The 22,500-nt window shown below is 48.7% G+C and overlaps 2 protein-coding genes across 4 annotated transcripts in view; one reads left to right on the top strand and one right to left on the bottom strand.

Moving 5' to 3' along the window:
• The window catches only part of LOC129714387 (prostaglandin E2 receptor EP1 subtype-like), a 17,088-nt gene extending 10,823 nt beyond the window's left edge, over positions 1–6,265 (top strand). Inside the window, exons 2-3 of one of the 2 annotated variants that reach the window (XM_055663953.1) lie at positions 20–890; positions 4,045–6,265. In XM_055663953.1, coding sequence (XP_055519928.1) covers positions 45–890; positions 4,045–4,287 — 1,089 coding nt within the window. In that variant the 5' untranslated portion in view covers positions 20–44 and the 3' untranslated portion in view covers positions 4,288–6,265. Of the gene's footprint in view, positions 891–4,044 lie in introns of both variants that reach the window. The other variant, XM_055663952.1, reaches the window with a different exon arrangement.
• Positions 6,266–10,626: 4,361 nt separating this feature from the next.
• The window catches only part of LOC129714549 (transitional endoplasmic reticulum ATPase-like), a 25,203-nt gene continuing 13,329 nt past the window's right edge, over positions 10,627–22,500 (bottom strand). Inside the window, exons 10-18 of one of the 2 annotated variants that reach the window (XM_055664244.1) lie at positions 22,285–22,397; positions 21,353–21,517; positions 20,472–20,594; positions 18,111–18,323; positions 16,904–17,082; positions 15,532–15,661; positions 14,737–14,895; positions 13,491–13,642; positions 10,627–11,079 (exon numbers count right to left, since the gene is read on the bottom strand). In XM_055664244.1, coding sequence (XP_055520219.1) covers positions 10,983–11,079; positions 13,491–13,642; positions 14,737–14,895; positions 15,532–15,661; positions 16,904–17,082; positions 18,111–18,323; positions 20,472–20,594; positions 21,353–21,517; positions 22,285–22,397 — 1,331 coding nt within the window. In that variant the 3' untranslated portion in view covers positions 10,627–10,982. The remainder of the gene's footprint in view (positions 11,080–13,490; positions 13,643–14,736; positions 14,896–15,531; positions 15,662–16,903; positions 17,083–18,110; positions 18,324–20,471; positions 20,595–21,352; positions 21,518–22,284; positions 22,398–22,500) is intronic. The other variant, XM_055664245.1, reaches the window with a different exon arrangement.

Genomic DNA, 22,500 nt, shown 5'->3' with positions numbered 1-22,500 from the left:
CATCTATCTCTCTCACCAGGTGCATCAATGAGCGGGCGAGGTCTATGGAGGTGATGGAAGGTCCCATGGGTGAAGATGCCAACATGAGCACCACTCTCCATCAGGGCCAGATGAATGACACTGGTATTGACATGAACAGCAGCCTGGCCAACACCAGCTACCCGCTCGGCTCCCCGCCTCCGGTCAGGTCCATGGCGGTGCCCATCTTCTCCATGACGCTTGGCGCTCTGTCAAACATCATTGCCCTGGTCATCCTAGTGAAGAACTACACCAGGTTCCGCCGGAGATCCAAGGCCACGTTCCTGCTCTTTGCCAGCAGCCTGGTAGTAACCGACTTTGCCGGGCACATCATTCCCGGAGCCCTGGTCCTCAGGTTCTACTCCGTGAAGCCGCACACCGACAGCCCCACGTGCCAACTGCTGGGAGGGAGCCTGGTCTTCTTTGGCCTGTGCCCGCTCTTCCTGGGCTGCATCATGGCGGTGGAACGTTGCGTTGGCATCACCAGGCCCCTCTTCCACTCGGCAGTGGTCACCTCCACCAGGTCCAAGCTGATGGTGGGCAGCCTGTGGGTCACGGCGGGCATCGTGGCCACTCTGCCCTTCCTGGGCGCTGGCAAGTACAGCATCCAGGACTCAGGGACCTGGTGCTTCATCAGTAAGGGACATCGTGGGAAATGGACGGAGGATGGGTTTGCCTTGCTCTTCTCCTTCCTGGGAGTGATCACTCTTCTCATCTCCCTCATCTGTAACACCATCAGCGGCGTGTGGCTGCTCTTGGCTCGCATCAAGAAGAGGAACTGTAATCGCAGAGCAAAGTCGCACGACATTGAAATGGTGGTCCAGTTAGTCGGGATCATGATGGCTTCGTGTGTCTGCTGGAGCCCTCTGCTGGTGAGTGTCACACACAACATATGGTCTACATGGGGCGTTGGCACATTGGCATCTTCATCCATGAGCTGTCTTGTGTCGGAGGCACATTGGCATCTTCACCCATGAGCTGTCTCGTGTCGGAGGCACATTGGCATCTTCACCCATGAGCTGTCTTGTGTCGGAGGCACATTAGCATCTTCCCCCATGAGCTGTCTTGTGTCAGAGGCACATTAGCATCTTCCCCCATGAGCTGTCTTGTGTCAGAGGCACATTGGCATCTTCACCCATGAGCTATCTTGTGTCGGAGGCACATTGGCATCTTCACCCATGAGCTGTCTTGTGTCGGAGGCACATTAGCATCTTCACCCATGAGCTGTCTCGTGTCGCATGCACGGTGGCGCATTGGTGGAGTTGCTGCCAGAAACGCAACGAGTCGGTTCGATCCTAACTACGGGTGTCCTCTGTGTGGAGTTTGTACGTTCTCCCCGTGACCTGCGTTGGTTTTCTCCGGGTGCTCCGGTTTCCTCCCGCATTCCAAAGACGTACAGGTTTGTAGTTTAATTGGCCTCTGTAAATTGGCCCCAGTGCAGTGGGTAGAGTTGCTGCCTTACAGCACCAGAGACCCGGGTCTGATCCTGACTATGGGTGCTATCTGGGTGGAGTTTATACGTTCTCCCTCTGACCTGCGTGGGTTTTCTCCGGGTGCTCCGGTTTCCACCCACACTCCAAGGACGTGTTCGGTTTAAATCAGCATCTGCTGTTCCTTCTTACACATAGTTGGTTTTCACGCTGTACCCCAAACTAAACTAAACTCGGAACACATGACAATAGGTTAAACTAAAATGTGGACTAACCAAAGTCCTAAAAGGCTGCATCATATCCTCCCAACTCTTATACTCGTGTCAATGCCTTGATCAAAGAATCACGTTGGGAAACTGGGAAGTACAACGGGATCTGGGGGTCCTTGTACATCAGTCAATGAAAGTAAGCATGCAGGTACAGCAGGCAGTGAAGAAAGCATGTTGGCCTTTATAACAAGAGGAATCGAAAAAAGGAGCAAAGAGGTCCTTCTGTAGTTGTACAGTGCCCTAGTGAGACCACACCTGTAGTATTGTGTGCAGTTTTGGTCCCCTAATTTGAAGGAAGGACATTCTTGCTATTGAGGGAGTGCAGCGTAGGTTTACAAGGTTAATTCCCGGGATGGTGGGACTGTCGTATGCTGAGAGAATGGAGCGGCTGGGCTTGTACACTCTGGAGTTTGGAAAGATGAGAGGGGATCTCATTGAAACATATAAGATTGTTGAGGGCTTGGACACGCTAGAGGCAGGAAATATGTTCCCGATGTTGGGGGAGTCCAGAACCAGGGGCTACAGTTTAAGAATAAGGTGTAAGCCATTTAGAACGGAGACAAGGAAACACTTTTTCTCACAGAGAGTGGTGATTCTGCGGAATTCTCTGCCTCAGAGGGCGGTGGAGGCAAGTTCTCTGGATGCTATCTAGATAGGGCTATTAAAAATAGCGGACTCAGGGGATATGGGGGAGAAACTCATGAGGATAAACTTTTTCACACAAAGGGTAGTGAGTGTATGGAACGAGCTGCCGGAGGAGGTAGTTGAGGCTGGGACTATCGCAATGTTTAAGAAGCAGTTAGACAGGTGCATGGATAGGACAGGTTTGGAGGGATATGGACCAAGGGCAGGCAGGTGGGACTAGTGTAGCTGGGGCATGTTGGCCAGTGTGGGCGAGTTGGGCCGAAGGGCCTGTTTCCGCACTGTATCATTCTAAGACTGGTAGTTGATAGAGCAGAGTGTGTACTGTCTGTAGGAGCTGGCTGCGTTTCGCAACTTCAGACCAGTTTGTCTTCCGGACATCCTGAGTTTGCAAGAGTCTCTGGTGAAGGTTTCTGTTTCTGCCTGTCTGATAGGTGAGTGGGAGGGGAACTCTTGGTCAATGGTGATTTCATTCTGTAGCTCAGCAAAATGGTTCTCCATCTCCCTTGCACCTTGTGTGGACCAACACCGCCCCCTGGTGTGCAGGAAGGAACTGCAGATGCTGGCTTGCACCAAGGATAGACACATTTCGTTGCAGGACTCATCCTCAGTCTGAAGAGACTCAAGAGATTTATGAGTCTGAAGGCAGGTCCCATCCATTTTCCCTCCACCGATGCTGTGTTACTCAAGCACGTTATGTGAGGCCAATTCACTGGATGTATTTTTGGGTTTCGGGGCAATACCCTTCTTCAGATTCAGATTCAATTTTCAGATTCAATTTTAATTGTCATTGTCAGTGTACAGTACAGAAACAACGAAATGCATTCTTCAGTCTGAAACGTCACCTATTCCTTTTCTCCAGAGATGCCGTCTGACCTGCTGAGTTATTCCAGCTTTTTGTGTTTATCTCAGGTTTGTAGGTTAATCACTTACATCACTTTAATTTCATTCTTTGTGTTTTTATCATGTTCCCGATGTTGGGGGAGTCCAGAACCAGGGGCCACACAGTTTAAGAATAAGGGGTAAACCATTTAGAACGGAGGCGAGGAAACACTTTTTCACGCAGAGAGTTGCGGGTGTGGAATTCTCTGCCCCAGAGGGCGGTGGAGGCCGGTTCTCTGGATGCTTTCAAGAGCGAGCTAGATAGGGCTCTTAAAAATAGCGGAGTTAAGGGATATGGAGAGAAGGCAGGAACGGGGTACTGATTGGGGATGATCAGCCATGAATGGCGGTGCTGGCTCGAAGAGCCGAATGGCCTACTCCTGCACTATTGTCTATTGTCTATTGACCCGAAACATCGCCCATCAATTTTCCCCTCCACAGATGCTGCCTAACCTGCTGTGTTACTCAAGCACTTTGTGCGAGGCTAATTCACGGGATGTATTCAAGAGAGAGTTAGATATATCTCTTAGGGCTAAGGGAATCAAGGGATATGGGGTGAAAGCAGGAACGGGGTACTGATTCTGGATGATCAGCCATGATCATATTGAATGGCGGTGCTGGCTTGAAGGGCCGAATGGTCTACTCCTGCACCTATTTTCTATGTTTCTATGAGTGTTGCTCAATGCCAGCATCTGCAGTTCCTTGTGTCTCCATTTCCTTTGTGATGTCAGATGGTCTCAGATAGCTTGCGTTCAATTTCTGTGCCTGTTACTAAATATTCATTCCCTTTCCTTTGACTGCAGGTGTACGTGTCGATTAGTCGGTTCCATAACAGCGGGGAGTATGCTTGGTTAAGCCTACTGGGTGTGAGGATGGCTTCCTGGAACCAGATCTTAGACCCCTGGGTCTACATCCTTCTCCGCCGGGCGGTGCTGAGGAAGATCTACCAGGCGCTGTTTCAAAACATGGACGTCAAGAACAAGCACGACCGGTGGGATGTCAGCTCGTTCCAGAGCTCAGAGCGGAGTATGGTCAAAAGGATTTGAGTGGGGAAACTCTGCTCGGCCTTTGTTGTGTGGACGTCGGCCACTTGGACATGTCATCCAGGTCCCTGGGAACACCTCGGGAAGATCTCCGACCATCTGGGAAAGGATGGGAGATGGGAATTGGGCGTCGAGGAACATATGAAGGAAAGGGTGACTTTGATGGTCAGTAGAACAAGCGAGATTCAGTCTCCCCCCCCCTGGACTGGACCGGTCGGGAGCTGAATGAGATCAGAAGGATGTGGCGGATGAGAGGGTTTGGGGTTTAGGGGTAATGGGGTAGAGTCAGGACATTGGACATTTCATTCTTGGACCATCAGACCAGACTGACCCACCTCTAGAGGAGGTGGATACAAAACGCTGGAGTAACCCAGCGGGTCAGGCAGCATCTCTGGAGAGAAGGAATGGATGGTATTTCGGGTCGAGACTCTATTTAGTGTCTATCTTCGGAATAAACCAGCATCTGCCGTTCCTTCCTACACTACTCAAGGATGTCCCTGTCTCTCTCTCTCCTTGACTCCCAGGTTGTAGCCATGGAGAAAGACTCCTCTTGTGTGAACACGGTCAGGCAAGGGAGTGCTGTTCGTGGATTTTTAGAATCAAGTTTATTGAAGTAAAAAAGTATCAACCTTAAGATCGATGCAAAAAGCTGTCTATCTTCGTTTTAGACCGGGCATCTGCAGTTCCACCCTATGAAGTGTCAGACTGCTGTCTGACCCCACATTTCCCCTGTGGCATGAGTGAGTTAGTGGGTTTGGGATGTGGGAGGGAACCGGAGCGCCTGCTGAGGACACCGCGCTCCAGGGAAAGTTGGACGCGAAGGTGGACGTGGACAAGGGTCCTACAGCACCTCTCCATCCCTGAGCCACTGCCCCCCATCTGCTAATGGCCAAGATAGACACAAAAAGCTGGAGTAACTCAACGGGTCAGGCAGCATCTCTGGAGAGAAGGAATAGGGTCGAGACCCATTTTCAGAGCGAATAGGTGAGGTTTCTAGTTGAGACCCTTCTTCAGACCAACATGAATGACACCAGATCTGCCCTTGTCCCTTCCTGGTGAGGCAAGGCGCGGGGACTGGAGAAATATTAGACATTGAGGAGTAGCCCAGTGGGAGTTTGGGGGTCAGTGATGAGCTGGAAGTGGGGGAGATCACATACATCTACCTTGTCGGAAATTGGCCGCTGATGACTGGAGATTAACTAGCGGAGAAGCCCGTCTTACGTCTGGTCATCCTCATAGGTTGCCTTGGCTATAGTCTGAAATAGACAGTGTGGAAACGGTTACTTTGTCCCACCGAGTCCGTTCCGACCACCGGTTCACACCAGTTCTCAATTTTCACAAAGGGCCGATAAACGCACAAACCCGCACGTCTTTGGGATGTGTGAGGAATCCCACTGAGTTTTCCCCAGGCGCTCCAGTCTCCTCCCACACTCCTAACACTCCTGGTTTGTGGGTCCATTGGCTGAGCTAAAAATTGTAAAATGTCCCACAGTGTGTGTGTCGGATCGTGTTGGTGTGACATCTCCTTCCTAAAGTAACGTTACATGACCAGATGGACTCTATTGTTACAAAACTCCCTGGCAGATAACTTCCCTTATCTTAAGATAGACTTATATTCCTCACAGAAGGAGGGATGCAGAGGGAACCACTGTTTAGGAGAAAGCTCCAAGCAAAGATCAAAGATCCGCGCTGTAATCTTTGGCCCCAAGTACGGTGACTTCATCTGGGACCGTTATATCATTGCACTTTATTTTGCAAGTGTAGCAATTAGAAATAAATATTGATATTTGCTGCCATCTCAGCACTGTTTATTCCGTGTAGAGTCGACCCGGGAATGTAATAATAATTTCAGAGGTAAAAATATTTAAGAATTATTGTATAAAGGTTTTTTAAAAATAAATATATTGTGCCATGTATTTTTGTATTGTGTGCCGTTTTAGTCAGTGCTTCGATGTAAGTTAATAAAAGTTTTCGTCAGAGCATTGTGGTTGGCATTGGACTGCTGTTACTTTCATTCTTGGACCCGATCTCTGTTTGCTGATCGACCCTCGTTGCCCTCAGGGGGATGTCTCACTTTGGGAAGATAGACACCAAAAAATGCTGGAGTAACTCAGCGGGTCAGGCAGCATCTCTGGAGAGAAGGAATGGGTGACGTTTCGGGTTGAGACCTATTCACTGTTAGAGATTCACTTGCAAGACAGTTGCAAAGACAAGTCGAACCCCGGCCACTCCCTCTTCTCCCCTCTCCCAGCAGGCAGGAGTTATAGATAAGTGTGTAAACGCACACCTCCAGATTCAGTTACAGTTTCTTCCCGGCTGTTATCAGGCAACTGAATCAACCTACCACAACCAGAGAGCAGTCCTGAACTACTATCTACCTCATTGGTGACCCTCGGACTATCCTTGATCGAATTTTACTGGCTTTACCTTGCACTAAATGTTATTCCCTTATCATGTATCTATACACTGTGAATGGCTCGATTGTAATCATGTGTTGTCTTTCTGCTGACTGGTTAGCACCCAACAAAATGCTTTTCACTGTACCATAATAAACGAATTAACTAACTAACCAACTAACTAACCAGCCCACTAACTAACTAGCTACTGTTAGTCATTCAATTATCAGATGAACCATTTTGCTAAATCTGGATAGGATATAAAGTGCAGACAGTCTAACTTGTATTGACCAAGCCCTGCTTCTGGGAAAGCATGTTGATCTGAGAAAATTATTAATTAATAGACTCTCCAGACCGCATTCAGTCAACTGGGAATGGACACAATGTACCATCGGTCAGCTTCAGGTTAAATAGAAAATAGGCCTTTCGAGCCAGCACCATCATTCAATATGATCATGCATGGCTGATCATCTAAAATCAGTACCCCGTTCCTGCTTTTCCCCCATATCCCTAGATTCCGTTAGCCCTAAGAGCTAAATCTAACTCTCTTGAAAACATCCAGTGAATTGGCCTCCACTGCCTTCTGTGGCAGAGAATTCCACAGATTCACAACTCTCTGGGTGAAAGTTTTTCTTCATCTCAGTCCAAAATGGCCTACCCCTAATAAACTAAATTCCTCTGGCAATGAATTGGATTTCTTCACTGCCTGCTGTACCTGCATGTTTACTTTCAGTGACTGATGTACAAGCACACACAGGTCTCGTTGCAGCTCCCCTTCTCCTAATCTGACACCATTCCGATAATAATCTGCATTCCTGTTCCTGCCAAGTGGATAACCTCACATTTATCTACATTATACTGCATCTGCCAATGCTTCTGCCCACTCACCCAACCTATCCAAGCCACCCTGCAGCCTCATAGCATCCTCATCGCAGCTCACACTGCCACCCAGCTTTGTGTCATCCATAAACTTGGAGATGTCACATTTAATTCCCTCGTCTAAATCTTTAATATATATAGTAAATAACTGGGGTTCCAGCACCGAACCTTGCGGCACCCCACTAGTCACTGCCTGCCATCCTGAAAGTGACCCATTAATTCTTACTCTTTGCATCCTGTCTGCCAACCAGTTCTCTATCCATGTCAGTACCCTACCCCCAATACCATGTGCTCTAACTTTCCACACTAATCCCTTGTGTGGGACCATCTTGTGTGGATCCATCTTACAACATTTCATTTTCATCTTGTTTCTATTTTCACATGTGCGTGTGTGTGTATCTGTATGGGTATACGAATATGTGCCTAGGTGTGTAAACATGTGGGTGTGTAAACATGTGTACTCTTGGATGTGTGAACAGTGTGCTTGTGTCTCTTGACGGATATATGAATGTGTGCCTGCATGTGTAAACATGTGGGTGTGTAAACGTGTGTTTGAGTGTAAACATGTCCTCTTGTATATGTGAACATGTGTGCCTGTATGTGTGTGATACCTAGTGTAAATGTGTGTGTATGTTGTCAAGAAGGAACTGCAGATGCTGGAAAATCGAAGGTGGAGAAACTCAGCAGGTGAGGCAGCATCTATGGAGCGAAGGAAATAGGCAAAGTTTCGAGCACGTACACACAAATACATACACTGGCGCACATTCCAACTACGCCCAGCTCTCCCTCAGCCCTCTGGCTCCTCTTTCTTTCACCCCCCTCCCCACCCTGCATCAATCAGAAGGGTTTCGGCCCGAGACTTTGCCTATTTCCTTTGCTGGTGAGCACGCCTACTTCCTCTTGCGTAGGGCAACTTGTTCTATTTGATCTTACTTGATTGTGCAAGCCGCGTTGATTGGATTCGTCGAAACAGGGCGGAACAAGTAAAGGTTGCAATCTCCCACCCCAATCAACATGCCTGTGTGTGTATATGTGTGCCTCTGTGTGTAAACATGTGTGCCCTTGTGTTTGTGAACATATGTACATGTGTGTGTGTGTATACTTATGAGTGTATGTGTGTGCCTGTGTTTGCAGGTTCTCCCCATAAACTACGAACCTGTACGTCTTTGGAGTGTGGGAGGAAACCCGGAGCACCTGGAGAAAACCCACGCGGTCACGAGGTGAATGTACAAACTCCGTACGGACAGCACCTGTAGTCAGTATCAAGCCCGGGTCTCTGGCGCTGTGCAGCAGCAACTCTACCGCTGCGCCACTGTGTAGAGTACTTTGTTGAAGTCACGTCGTGTCACTCCTGACAGCTGGAGATGGGCCTCTTGTGTAGGCCCCTTTAAGGCCCAGATCCCCAAGTCACAGCTGCTAGGCACAGAGCCAGTAGCTGCAAGATCTTGCATCAGGTCGAAACAAGAGCATCTGATACAGTGCGGTGATACTCAGGGAGTTGCGACAGAGCTTGCAATAAAAGATCACAATCTTTACGGAGCCATTAGAAGCAGAGCAATAATGTTATTATAGTGGCAGTAAAAGAAAATGGATTTAATTTATAGGCATGTGGTGGTTTGGAAAGTGAGATTTATTCCACACTTCCCCTTGGTGGTTAGGGTGGAACTGCAGCATCACAGACTCTGACTCCAATCAGTATAACTCCACATGTTTGTGATTTAGGTACCGGACTAGCAGGTTTTCTGGACCGGTGGATATTTAGTTTAGTTTAGTTTAGAGATACAGCACGGAAACAGGCCCTTCGGCCCTTCGAGTCCGCGCAGACCAGCGGTTTTGTAGGAATCTGAGGGGTAACCTTTTCACACAGTCAGAGATGTATGGAACAAGCTGCCACAGGAGGTAGTTGAGGCTGGGACTAGTGTAATGCTTAAGAAACATTTAGACAGGTAAATGGAAAGGACAGGTTTGGAGCGATATGGACTAAACGCAGGCAGGTGGGACTAGTGTAGATGGGACATGTTGGTCAGTGTGGGCAAGTTGGGCTGAAGGGCCTGTTTCCACCCTGTATGACTTGGGGTCAAGGCCCTACTTCCACCAATATTTCCACCACCACACACAAGAAGCACCAAGACAGACGCCATTGTATGCAGATGCCGAGACGCGTGTTCATCTCTGGTTGGACAAATTCTAATCTTGTGTGTGGACTCCATTAGAAGATGATTATGCCTCTATGATTCTAGATATACAGACACATCCAGGACACACACACACAGCATGGGTCTACATTGATACTTTAATTTGTTTCCCCTATTGGAAATGGTTGAAAAGCATTAATAATTCAGAACTACACTGCAAAAAGCACCTCGGTAAGATGGAGTCGTCTAGGAACTGCAGATGCTGGAATCTCAAACAAAACACAAAGTGCCGGAGGAACTCAGTGGTTGAGGCATCATCTGTAGAGGGGATCTCAAATCAAATTGTCACCCATCCATTCCCTGCACAGATGGTGCCAGGCTCGCTGAGTTCCCCCATGTTCTGCCCCAGGAAAATGGTCATTTGTTCTAGGAGGTCGTTTGTTCTTAATATTATTGTCAGACATCTAATGTACAGTTCACATGTGGCCATGATGTACAGGGAGCGAGGAGACACACGCATGCACACACACACACACACATGCATGAACACACACACGCGCAGACAAACATACACACACATGCGTGCAGACATGCATTTGCACATACACACAGACACCCAGCAGACAAACATACCCACACACATGCGCGCAGACACGCACCCATACACACGCATGCACACACACACACACACAGACAAACATACCCACACACACATGCGCGCAGACACGCACCCATACACACGCATGCACACACACAGACACCCAAGCAGACAAACATACAGACACACACACAAATGCGCGCACACAGACACAAACGCACACAGACAGGCACACACACAACACACACGCATGGGCACATACGCAGACATACAAGCAGACAAACATACACAGATACACACACACACACACATGCATGCATGTGCACACACAGACACACACAAGCACACACATACACACACACACACACACATGCACATACACATGCACACACACACACACACACACACACGTACACGCACACACAGGACATGGGGTGAGTGCTGTACAAAGTGCTGATTGGTGAACTCACACCGGCCCCTAATCAAAGGCAGACGGTGGGCAGTGGACAGTGGGCATCTGGCCAGAGGTCCCGACATGAAGCAACACTTGGTGTCCAGACCATCGCAGATAATGCGCATCTTTCCTGCAGGCTTTTACGTTGTTGGTGTTGGTGGCCGTGGTGATGGGGTTTGGGGGGGGGTCAGTCTGCTCCAGATCCTAGCCGGCGACCTTGACCTCTGACCAGTTCCTCAGTTGTAGAGGTCATCATCTCCTTCCTCGCGATACAGGTTCCCTCCGCTTCCTCCATCGCCCCCCTGACCAGCCGACTGGCTGTTGGACGGAAACCTGGAAGAGGGAAAGCAAACTGATGCTCATGACCTTCGGGGGATAGTTACGTTTCAGTTTAGTTTATTGTCACGTGTACCGAGGTACAGTGAAAAGCTTTTGCTGCGTGCTAACCAGTCAGCGGAACGACAACACATGATTACAATCGAGCCGTCCACAGTGTACAGATACATGATAAGGGAATAACGTTTAGTGCAAGGTAAAGCCAGCAAAGTCCGATCAAGGATAGTCCGAGAATTTAAAGCCCCCTGTCCCACTTTCCCGAGTTCCTCACGAGTTTTCCCCTTGATTCAAACTCGGAGAATTACGATAATAGCCAGCCGTAGGTACTCGGGCGATTTTTTAAACTCGTGGACATTTATCATCTGGATAGAAAAAACGTCCCGACTTACCTGATTAACCTATGGCTGGCATTAAGAGCCTCTAGGAAATATCTACGGACTCGTTTCGAGCATTCTGCGAGTTCGAATCAGGGGAAAACGCGGGAGAATTTGTGAATTCACATCACAGTATGGTATGGGAACTGCTCTTCTCCGAAGGCATTGCAGAGGGTGGGAACATTTCACCGGTTCATCCCCTGGATAGTCCAAAGCAAGCGCTGTCTGCGGAGGGCGCTCAGCATACCTGATGCTCTCACCCCAACCATGGACTGTTTACCTATGGAGGCGCGAACCAGCAGGTAAAAGCCTCGGCTGGAAATACCTACGGTCTCGTTACGAGCATTCTACGAGTTCGAATCAGGGGAAAACTCGGGGGAATTTGTGAATTACCTCGTACAGTGGGACATTCCCTTGGGAAGTGTTGCTGCAGGAGTAGAGATTTAGGAGTGGGGAACGATTGTAATATGTGACTGTACATCTGGTTCCATGGCTAGCACGTAAATAGTCGCCTGGCTGGGCGGCATCTTGGAAGAGTCAATGCAGATGACATCCATGCCATTAACACCAGAGCACCAGGTTCCTCCCAACTAACATCAAGCTCTTGAACATTAAACTCTAACTGAACTATGAACTATGAACTCTCTTGGTTGCCCGAAGGATTTGGGGCTTTTTGCGCTGGTATTGTTTCTTTTTTAATACATTGCATTTTTCTTGTTTGTTATGTTATCTGCGAGTATTGTGTGTACAGATCAGTGGTGTTACTGCATTTCATTGTTCCATTGTCATTACAAATGACTAATAAATCCCCCCCCCCCATAGTGGCACAGCGGTAGAGTTGCTGCCTTACAGCGCCAGAGACCCAGGTTCGATCCCGTCTACGGGTGCTGTCTGTACGAAGTTTGTATGTTCTCCCCGTGACCTGTGTGGGTTTTCTCTGGGTGCTCCAGTTTCCTCCCACACTCCAGAGATGTACAGGTTTGTAGGTTAATTGGCTTGGTGTAAATTTAAAATTGTCCCTAGTGTGTGTTGGATAAGAGTTAATGTGCGGGGATGGCTGGTCGGTGCGGGCTGGGTGGGCCGAGGGGGTCTGTTTCCGTGCTGTATCTCTAAACTAAACTAAGAGACTATCTGCGCTTACCCAATCTATTCCCCTCATGATGTTGTACCCCTCTATAACCACCCCTCATCCTCTTGCACTCCTAGCAATAGAGTCCTAGCCTGCCCATTGTCTATAGATCAGGCCCTCGAGTCCTGGTGACAATAGACAATAGGCGCAGGAGTAGGCCATTCGGCCCTTAGAGCCAGCACCGCCATTCAATGTGATCATGGCTGATCATCCCCAATCAGTATCCCGTTCCTGCCTTCTCCCCATATCCCCTGACTCCACTATTTTCAAGAGCCCTATCTAGCTCTCTCTTGAAAGCATCCAGAGAACCGGCCTCCACCGCCCTCTGAGGCAGAGAATTCCACAGACTCACCACTCTCTTGTGAGAAAAAGTGTTTCCTCGTCTCCGTTCTAAATGGCTTACTCCTTATTCTTAAACTGTGGCCCCTGGTTCTGGACTCCCCCAACATTGGGAACATGTTTCCTGCCTCTAGCGTGTCCAAGCCCTTAACAATCTTATATGTTTCAATGAGATACCCTCTCATCCTTCTAAACTCCAGAGTGTACAAGCCCAGCTGCTCCATTCTCTCAGCATATGACAGTCCCTCCATCCCGGGAATTAACCTGGTGAACCTACGCTGCACTCCCTCAATAGCAAGTGACATTGTGTGGTCATTTATACTTGTGTCCCACTCTCTCCCCTACTCTGGGTAAAACACTGTCCATTCACCGGTCCTAGTCCCCTCATGATTTTGTACACCGTTATAAGATCACCTCTCACCACTCATCCTCATGCGCTCCAAGGAATAGAGTCCTCGGAGCCCGTGCATGGACAACCTCTATAGCTTATGCCCTCGAGTCCATTTCCCCCCCACCCCTGCTCTCCCCCGGGTAGCGGGGAGGGGAGGTCGCGACGGGTCCCAAACCTGAAGTTGCCGAACCCCCGGCTTTGCTGCAGTGTCTGGGCAAACATCTCGTACTTCCTGATGTCGTTGTCACTGACCGATCGGCGGCCGAACCTCATGGCCTCCTCGAAGTGGTTGGAGCGGATCTCAGGGACAGGGTCATAGTCATCCTCCTGGGGAGGGAGAGGCAGAGACGTGGGATCCATTGTGTCAGAAGGCCAGCAAGCGAGCGGGCAAGATCATCTCTGACCCCTCTCACCCTGGCCACAAACTCTTTGAATCACTTCCCTCTGGAAGGCGACTCCGTACTGTCAAAGCTGTCACAGCCAGACATAAAAACAGTTTTTATCCACGAGTAGTTGCTCTACTCAACAGCCAAAAATCTGTAGCCTCCCTTTGATCTAGTATTTTGTTGGTTCACATGCTTGATCAATGGTGTTTTATCATTATTAATGCATTTCGTTGTCTCTGTACTGTACACTGACAATGACAATTAAAATCTGAATCTGAATCTGAATTATTAATGATTAGTGTTTTCTGAGTCATTCGTAACTGTCACTGTATGTCATGTTGTTACTTGTGGGCGGAGCACCAAGGCAAATTCCTTGTATGTGAATACTTGGCCAATAAACTTACTTACAGAATTATATCCATGTATAGTATTATCTTTGTAGGAAGGTAGACAAAAATGCTGGAGTAACTCAGCAGGACAGGCAGCATCTATGGAGCGAAGGAATGGGTGACGTTTCGGGTCGAGACCCTTCCTCAGTCTGAAGAAAGGTCTCGACCCGAAACGTCACCTATTCCTTTGCTCCATAGATGCCGCCTCACCCACTGAGTTTCTCCAGCTTACTTGTCTACCTTCGATTTCTCCAGCATTTGCAGTTCTTTCTTAAACATCTGTGTTGGAAGGAACTGCAGATGCTGGATTAAAGCGAAGATAGACACAAAATGCTGGAGTAACTCAGCGGGACAGGCAGTATCTCTGGAGAGAAGGAATGGGTGACGTTTCGGGTCGAGGACCTTCATCAGACTGTTGTAGAAGGGTTTCGACCCAAAACGTCACCCATTCCTTCTCTCCAGAGATGCTGCCTGTCCCGCTGAGTTACTCCAGAATTTTGTGTCTATCATGGGACTGTTTATGGGGAGTTGGTCCAAGGCTGGGAATGATGGTCTACTCCTGCAACTGAATGTGGTGGGATCGCTGATCGGTGCGGACTTGTTCGGCCGGTTTCCGTGCGGTATCTCTCAACTAAAGTAGACTCACCATGGCAATGTCGGGATTGCTCCTGTGTTCCTGCTCCCTCTTGAGCTCCGCTTCGATGGACTCGCGGATGGCCAGCTTGCACGCCCTCTGGCAGATCTCCGTCAGGTCAGCTCCCGAGAAGCCATGTGCTATCTTGGCCAGGTAGACCAGGTCAACACCCTGCGGTGGAAGGAAGAGTGAGTATGTGAGACCGCAACGCTCTCCCCTCAGAAAAACCCGAATGTGAGCAACAGCAAGGATATTGTAGAGCTTGTGAGAACTTGGCGATCGATAGTTGGCGTGAAGCAAGTGGGCTGAAGAGTCTGTGTTCATTCTGTATCTCCCAATCAAAAAAAACAACAGATCATGGGTCATGAGACAACGTGGGTTTCCTCCGGGTGCTCCGGTTTCCTCCCACTCTCCAAAGACGTACAGGAGTGTAAATTAATTGGCTTTGGTAAAAATTGTAAATTGGTCCTAGTGTGTGTAGGATCGTGTTAGTGTGCAGGGATCGCTGGTCGGCGCGGACTCAGTGGGATGAAGGGCATGTTTGCACGCTGTATCTCTTAACTAAACTAATCTAATCTAAACTAAACCAAACTTGCAAAATTCCATATGGACCCTAGTGTGTGTAGGGTGGCTTTAATGTGCGGAGATCGCAGTGGGCCGAAAGGCCTGTTTCTGCGTTGTATCTCTAAGCTAAACTACTCTAATTTAATCTAATCTAAACTGAAATGAACTAAATGAAACTTGCAAACTCCACACAGACAGTACCGGAGGTCAGGATGGAACCCCCCGGTCACCAGAGCTCCCTACCTTTGCAATTGGAGACTTTCTGAGGTTGGCTTTCAAGATGGCCATCCTTGACTTTTCATCGGGCAGTGGGATATAGATCAGCTGGTCCAGACGTCCCGGTCTTAGGATGGCTGGATCAATAATATCAGGTCTGTAAATAAAACCCAGTTAACTGATAAGGACAAAGCTGGCATCTCTATCGCGCCTATCACCATTCCTGGATCTCCGAAAGCATTTCACAACACCAATGAATTTCATCTGTATACGACGTTGATCTGACACCATTTGGAGTATTACATACAGTTCTGGTCGGCCCATTATAGAATCTGGCCCATTACAGATCTGGTCGGATCTTATAGAAACTTACAAAATTCTTAAGGGGTTGGACAGGCTAGATGCAGGAAGATTGTTCCCGATGTTGGGGAAGTCCAGGACAAGGGGTCACAGCTTAAGGATAAGGGGGAAATCCTTTAAAACCGAGATGAGAAGAACTTTTTTCACCCAGAGAGTGGTGAATCTCTGGAACTCTCTGCCACAGAGGGTAGTTGAGGCCAGTTCATTGGCTATATTTAAGAGGGAGTTAGATGTGGCCCTTGTGGCTAAAGGGATCAGGGGGTATGGAGAGAAGGCAGGTACGGGATACTGAGTTGGATGATCAGCCATGATCATATTGAATGGTGGTGCAGGCTCGAAGGGCCGAATGGCCTACTCCTGCACCTAATTTCTATGTTTCTATTATAGGTAGAATGTGGAGGCTTTGGAAAGGTGCAGAGGAGGTTTACCAGAACAATGCCTGGATTAAGGAGTATTCGCTACAGGGAGAGGTTTGGCAGACTTGGATAGTTTTCTCTGGAACAACGGAGGTTGAGGAGAGGGCTTTGTGGAAGTATATAAAATGATGAGATGCATAGATAAGGTAGACAGTCAGAACCTTTTCCAAAATTTACAACATTTCTTGTAGATTTTAGTTTAGTTTAGTCTACAGATACAGCGTGGAAAACCGAGTCCCACTGAGTCAAAGTCAAACGTATGAGTCTGCACCGACCAGCGATCCCCATACATTAATATTATCCTATACCAGGGACAATTGTACATTTATACCAAGCCAATTAACCTGCAAACCCGCACGTCTTTGGAGTGTGGGAGGATACAAAAGATCTCGGGAAACCCAAGCAGGGAGAACGTGCAAACTCCGTACAGACAGCACCCGTAGTCAGGATTGAACCGGGGTCTCTGTAAGTGCTGTAAGGCAGCATCTCAACCGCTGCGTACCATACCCACCCCTTATCAAAGACAAATATTACAGATAAGTTGGCCTAGCCTTGACTCCTGTAGGATAGGCCCCATCTCTTGCAGCGGGCCAGTGGAAGTGCCTGGGCCTGGTCTTATGTACCTGTTTGTTGCTCCGATGATGAAGACATTCTTCTTGTTGGACATGCCATCCATTTCCGTCAGGATCTGGTTGATGACCCTGTCCGCGGCCCCCCCTCCGTCCCCCGCACTCCCTCCGCGGGACTTGGCGATGGAGTCCAGCTCGTCGAAGAACAAGATGCAAGGAGCCGCCTGCCGAGCCTTGGAAACAAAGCAACAGGGCAAATGTCAAAGCCAGAGGTCACGGCTTTAAGCTGAAAGGAGATGCACGGGGCAGGTATTTTTACAGAGTGTGGCGGTGCCTGGAACACCCTGGCCCCATCCTCCTACACCTTGCCCAACCATTAAAACAATAATAGTAATAATAGTACTAATAATAATACTACCACCACTGGTGATAACAATAGTAGCAATAATAGTAATAATCATAGTAATAATAACAACCAATAATAATTATAATAGTAATAATAACATCAACAACAACAATAATAATAGTAGTAATAATAATAGTAATAATAATAGCAATAATAATAAAAATGAACATGGACACAAAAAGCTGGAGTAACTCATCGAGACAGGCAGCATCACTGGTGAGAAGGAATAGGTGACGTTTTGGGTCGAGACCCTTCTTCAGACTGATCTTCGATTTAAACCAGCATCTGCAGTTCCTTCCTACACATAAGAATGAACTGCAGATGCTGGCCTGTACCAAAGATAGACACTAAATGCTGGACTATCTCAACTGACTCAAGGCAGCATCTTTGGAGAAAATGGATAGGAGATGTTTCTGGTGTCTCGACCCGAAACGTCACCTATCCACGTTCTCCACAGATGCTGCCTGACCCGCTGAGTTATGGTGCAGCAGCATCTATGGAGCTAAGGAAATAGGCAACGTTTCGGGCCGAAACCCTTCTGGAAATAGGCAACGTTTCGGCCCGAAACGTTGCCTATTTCCTTAGCTCCACAGATGCTGCTGCACCCGCTGAGTTACTCCAGCACTCTGTGAAACGTCACCTATCCATGTTCTCCACAGATGCTGCCTGACCCGCTGAGTTACTCCAGCACTCTGTGAAACGTCACCTATCCATGTTCTCCACAGATGCTACCTGACCCGCTGAGTTACTCCAGCACTCTGTGAAACGTCACCTATCCATGTTCTCCACAGATGCTACCTGACCCGCTGAGTTACTCCAGCACTCTGTGTGTGTCTGTTTAAAGAGACTCCATACCTTGTCAAAGACATCACGGACATTGGCCTCTGACTCCCCGAACCACATGGTGAGCAGCTCTGGTCCCTTGATGGAGATAAAGTTTGCCTGGCACTCGGAAGCAATAGCCTTTGCCAACAGGGTCTTCCCGCAGCCGGGTGGGCCGTAGAATAGAACGCCACGGGACGGGGTCATGCCGAACTTCAGGAACTTCTCCGGGTATTCCACTGGGTACTGGGGGAGGGGGGGAGACAAAATCACATAGTCAATCCCTTTCCCCCCTAGTCCCCCCCCCCTTAGAACATCACGGACCAGTCTCACCCCGATCAGACCCCATCTACACCTCACGCTGCCTCGGCAAGGCCAGCAGCATCATCCTCTCCCTGCTCACTCCCTCTTCTCCCCTCTCCCATCAGGTAAGAGGTACAGAAGTGTAAAAACGCACACCTCCAGATTCAGGGACAGGTTCTTTCCAGCTGTTATTAGGCAACTGAACCATCCTCTCATCAACTCGGGACCTCGCATCGACCTAATTGGAGACCCTCTGTCCATTCTTAATCGGACTTCACTGGACTTTACACTGGAGACGGCTTGAGTGTGATCAAGTATTATCTTTCCGTTGACTGGATAGCACGCAACAAAAAAATGTTCACTGTACCTCGGTACACCTGACAATGAACTAAACTATACTAAAGTAAACTAATCTAAACTAAGCTAAACTAAACATGGAACAATACAACTCAGAAACAGGCCAATGGCCCAAAATATTTGCCAAACTATGACCGCGTGGGTTTCCTCTGGGTGCCCCGGTTCTCACCCACATCCCAAAGACGTGCGGTTTAGTCGGTTAATTGGCCCTCTGCAAATTGTCCTTCGTGTGTAGGGAGTGGATGAGAGAGTGGGATAACATAGAACTAGCGTGAACGGGCGATCGATGGTCGGTGTGGACTCGGTGGGCCGAAGGTCCTGTTTCCGTGCTGAATCTCAACACTAAACTACAAAACACTAATCATCCACCTCCAGCCAACACCGACATTGTGTGCCTTCCGCCACAGTGATGAATGTGTTAAAACAAAAATGATTGTGTTTTTGTGTGTTTTTTTTTTTATTGTACCGCTGCTGGCAAATTCATTTCACTTGCACTTTATGTACAAGTGACGAATAAAACTGATATTGATTGATTGATATTGATTGACTTCTGTAAATTGCCTCTAGTGAGAAAGCGGATAGCATAGATAGCTAGTGTGAATGGCTAACTATCATAGAAACATAGAAAATAGGTGCAGGAGTAGGCCATTCGGCCCTTCGAGCCTGCACCGCCATTCAATATGATCATGGCTGATCATCCAACTCAGTGTCCTGTACCTGCCTTCTCTCCATACCCCCTGATCCCTTTAGCCACAAGGGCCACATCTAACTCCCTCTTAAATATAGCCAATGAACTGTGGCCTCAACTACCTTCTGTGGCAGAGAATTCCACAGATTCACCACTCTATGTGTGAAAAATGTTTTCCTCATCTCGGTCCTAAAGGATTTCCCCCTTATCCTTAAACTGTGACCCCTTGTTCAGGAACTTCCCCAACATCGGGAACAATCTTCCTGCATCTAGCCTGTCCAACCCCTTAAGAATTTTGTAAGTTTCTATAAGATCCCCCCTCAATCTTCTAAATTCTATCTCTCTTGCTTTGTGGACATATGACCTTTGACTTGCCTTGACCTTTATGACGTTTAACCTATCGTACTGCTGCCGTGAAGCTCTTTGACTCCCTGACCCGGGAAGTACTTCTTTGATCTCATCAGCGTCTCTTCTTCCTGAGGAGACTGAAGAAGGTCCATCTGTCTCCTCAGATCCTGGTGAACTTCTACCGCTGCACCATCGAGAGCATCCTTACCAACTGCATCACAGTATGGTACGGCAACTGCTCTGTCTCCGACCGGAAGGCATTGCAGAGGGTGGTGAAAATTGCCCAACGCATCACCGGTTCCTCGCTCCCCTCCATTGAGTCTGTCCAAAGCAAGCGCTGTCTGCGGAGGGCGCTCAGCATCGCCAAGAACTGCTCTCACCCCAACCATGGACTGTTTACCCTCCTACCATCCGGGAGGCGCTACAGGTCTCTCCGTTGCCGAACCAGCAGGTCGAGGAACAGCTTCTTTCCCGGCGGCTGTCACTCTACTCAACAACGTACCTCGGTGACTGCCAATCACCACCCCCCCCCCCGGACACTTATTATTATTTATTCAAATCGTTTGCTATGTCGCTCTTCCAGGGAGATGCTAAATGCATTTCGTTGTCTCTGTACTGTACACTGACAATGACAATTAAAATTGAATCTGAATCTGAATCTGAATCTGATCTCCGCGCGCGTGCGTGCGTGCACTCACCTGCACAAGTTCCTGCAGCTCTCTCTTCACCTCCTCCAGCCCTCCAATGTCTTCCCAGGTGACCGTCGGAACCTCTACCACCGTTTCACGAAGGGCCGACGGGTTGCTCTGCCCCAGAGCCCACTGCGGAGAGGAGAGGAGACGGGGAGGGGTACAAGAACACAAGGGTTAAACTAAGCACCTGACTTCTAAGGTCCCAACCCAAAACATCACAAATCCGTGTCTTCCACAGATGCTGCCTGACCCTCTGAGTTATTCCTGCACTTTGTGTCCATTTTTGTAAACCAGCAGTAAATCTGCAGCTCCTTGTATCACCTCAACCTCAACCTCCAACTAAATTCCTTAAGCCCCAGCTACAGGTGTTTTTTAGTTTTTAGTTTTAGAGATACAGTGTTGAAACCGGTCCTTCGGCCTACTGAGTCCACCTTGACCAGTGGATACAGTGTAGACTGAAGAAGGGTCTCGACCCGAAACGTCATCCATTCCTTCTCTCCAGAGATGCTGCCTCACCCGCTGAGTTACTCCAGCATTTTGTGTCTACCTTCGATTTAAACCAGCATCTGCAGTTCTTTCTTACCCAAGTTGGTCTGACCTCTCCTCATAACTAACACTCTGATCCAGGCAGCAATCTGGTAAACCTCTCCTGAACCCACACCAAAGGCTCCACATCCTTCTTAAGTCCCTAAACTTTGGAATTCCCTCCCTCTCATCTTTAAGATGCCCCTTAAAGACCACTTGATCTCTTTGACCGAGTTCTGGACCTAGTATCTGCTTACATGCCAATTGGTGCTTAATATTCTCATGTGGAGAAACCCGAGATGTTGTAGAGGATTCTACATCAGGGAAGTTGTCAGAGCATTGGACACCTGGCTAGGACTCACCTGGAAGTCATCCATGGTCACGGACATGGAGTTTAGGATGTTGACATCGATGGTATCGTCCTCCAAGTCGATGATGTTCATCTTCTTGCGGATGGCCTGTAGGGCTGCCTCGGAGCAGAGCGCCGCCAGGTCTGCGCCCACGTGCCCGTGGGTATCGTGTGCGATCTGCAACGGGACACCACGTCAGTCAAAGAGTGTCCGCTGGGCTCCGTCACACGGGGGGTGGGGGGAGATCATGGCAGGTGGGGGCCTGAACGTCATGGACTCTACGCATGTGTTCCAGGGAAGAGAGGGGAAGACACAACGTGCTGGACAGACAGACAGACAGCACCCGTAGTCAGGATCGAACCCGTGTCTCTGACACTGTAAAGCGGCAACTCTACCGCTGCGCCACTGTGGTTTAGTTTAGAGATACAGTGTGGAAACAGGCCATTCTGCCCACCAAGTCAGTACCGACCAGCGATCCCCGCACACTAACACCATCCTACACACACGCAACAGTGGAACTCGCTATCAAAACATAGAGGGGACGGGGGACACAATTTATTGTGGGGCCCGCGCGCACGCGCACACACATGTGCAAGGCTCGGAGGCTCAATCCAGCGCTAAAAGCGGAGATTTTAAAATCAGGATTACAAAAACTTGGGGGGGATGTCCTCCACTTCTCAAAACATGGAGGGGACGTGTCCCCTCTGGCCCCCCGGGTTTTCCGCCCCTGCACACACTGGGGACATTTTTACAATTTTTACTGAAGCCAATTAACCTACAAACTTGTATGTCTTTGGAGTGTGGGAGGAAACCGGAGCACCCGGAAAAACCCACGCAGGTCACGGGGAGAACGTACAAACTCCGTGTTATAATCAGCATTGCAGGGTGTACACTCTGGCCATTGTCCATCCCCATACTGCCCCAACTCCCACTGCCCAACTGACCTTCTCCAGATCCACATCATCCGCCAGCTTCATGTTCTTGGTGTGAATCTGCAGGATCTCAAGCCTACCGATGGCGTCTGGGATCCCGATGTCGATCTCCCGGTCAAAGCGACCTGTCAAGACACAGAAGGGGTCACTCTCAGAAGGTCCCAAAGGCAGGCGTGGGTTAGATATAGGCAGCACCTTGCACCCATAATAATAATAATAATAATAATA

This window comes from Leucoraja erinacea, chromosome 39 (assembly GCF_028641065.1).
Source record: "Leucoraja erinacea ecotype New England chromosome 39, Leri_hhj_1, whole genome shotgun sequence".
In the NCBI taxonomy this organism is placed as follows: Eukaryota; Metazoa; Chordata; class Chondrichthyes; order Rajiformes; family Rajidae; genus Leucoraja; species Leucoraja erinaceus.
Note: the sequence above shows the minus strand (reverse complement) of the source record. Positions and strands in the feature narration are given on the sequence as shown.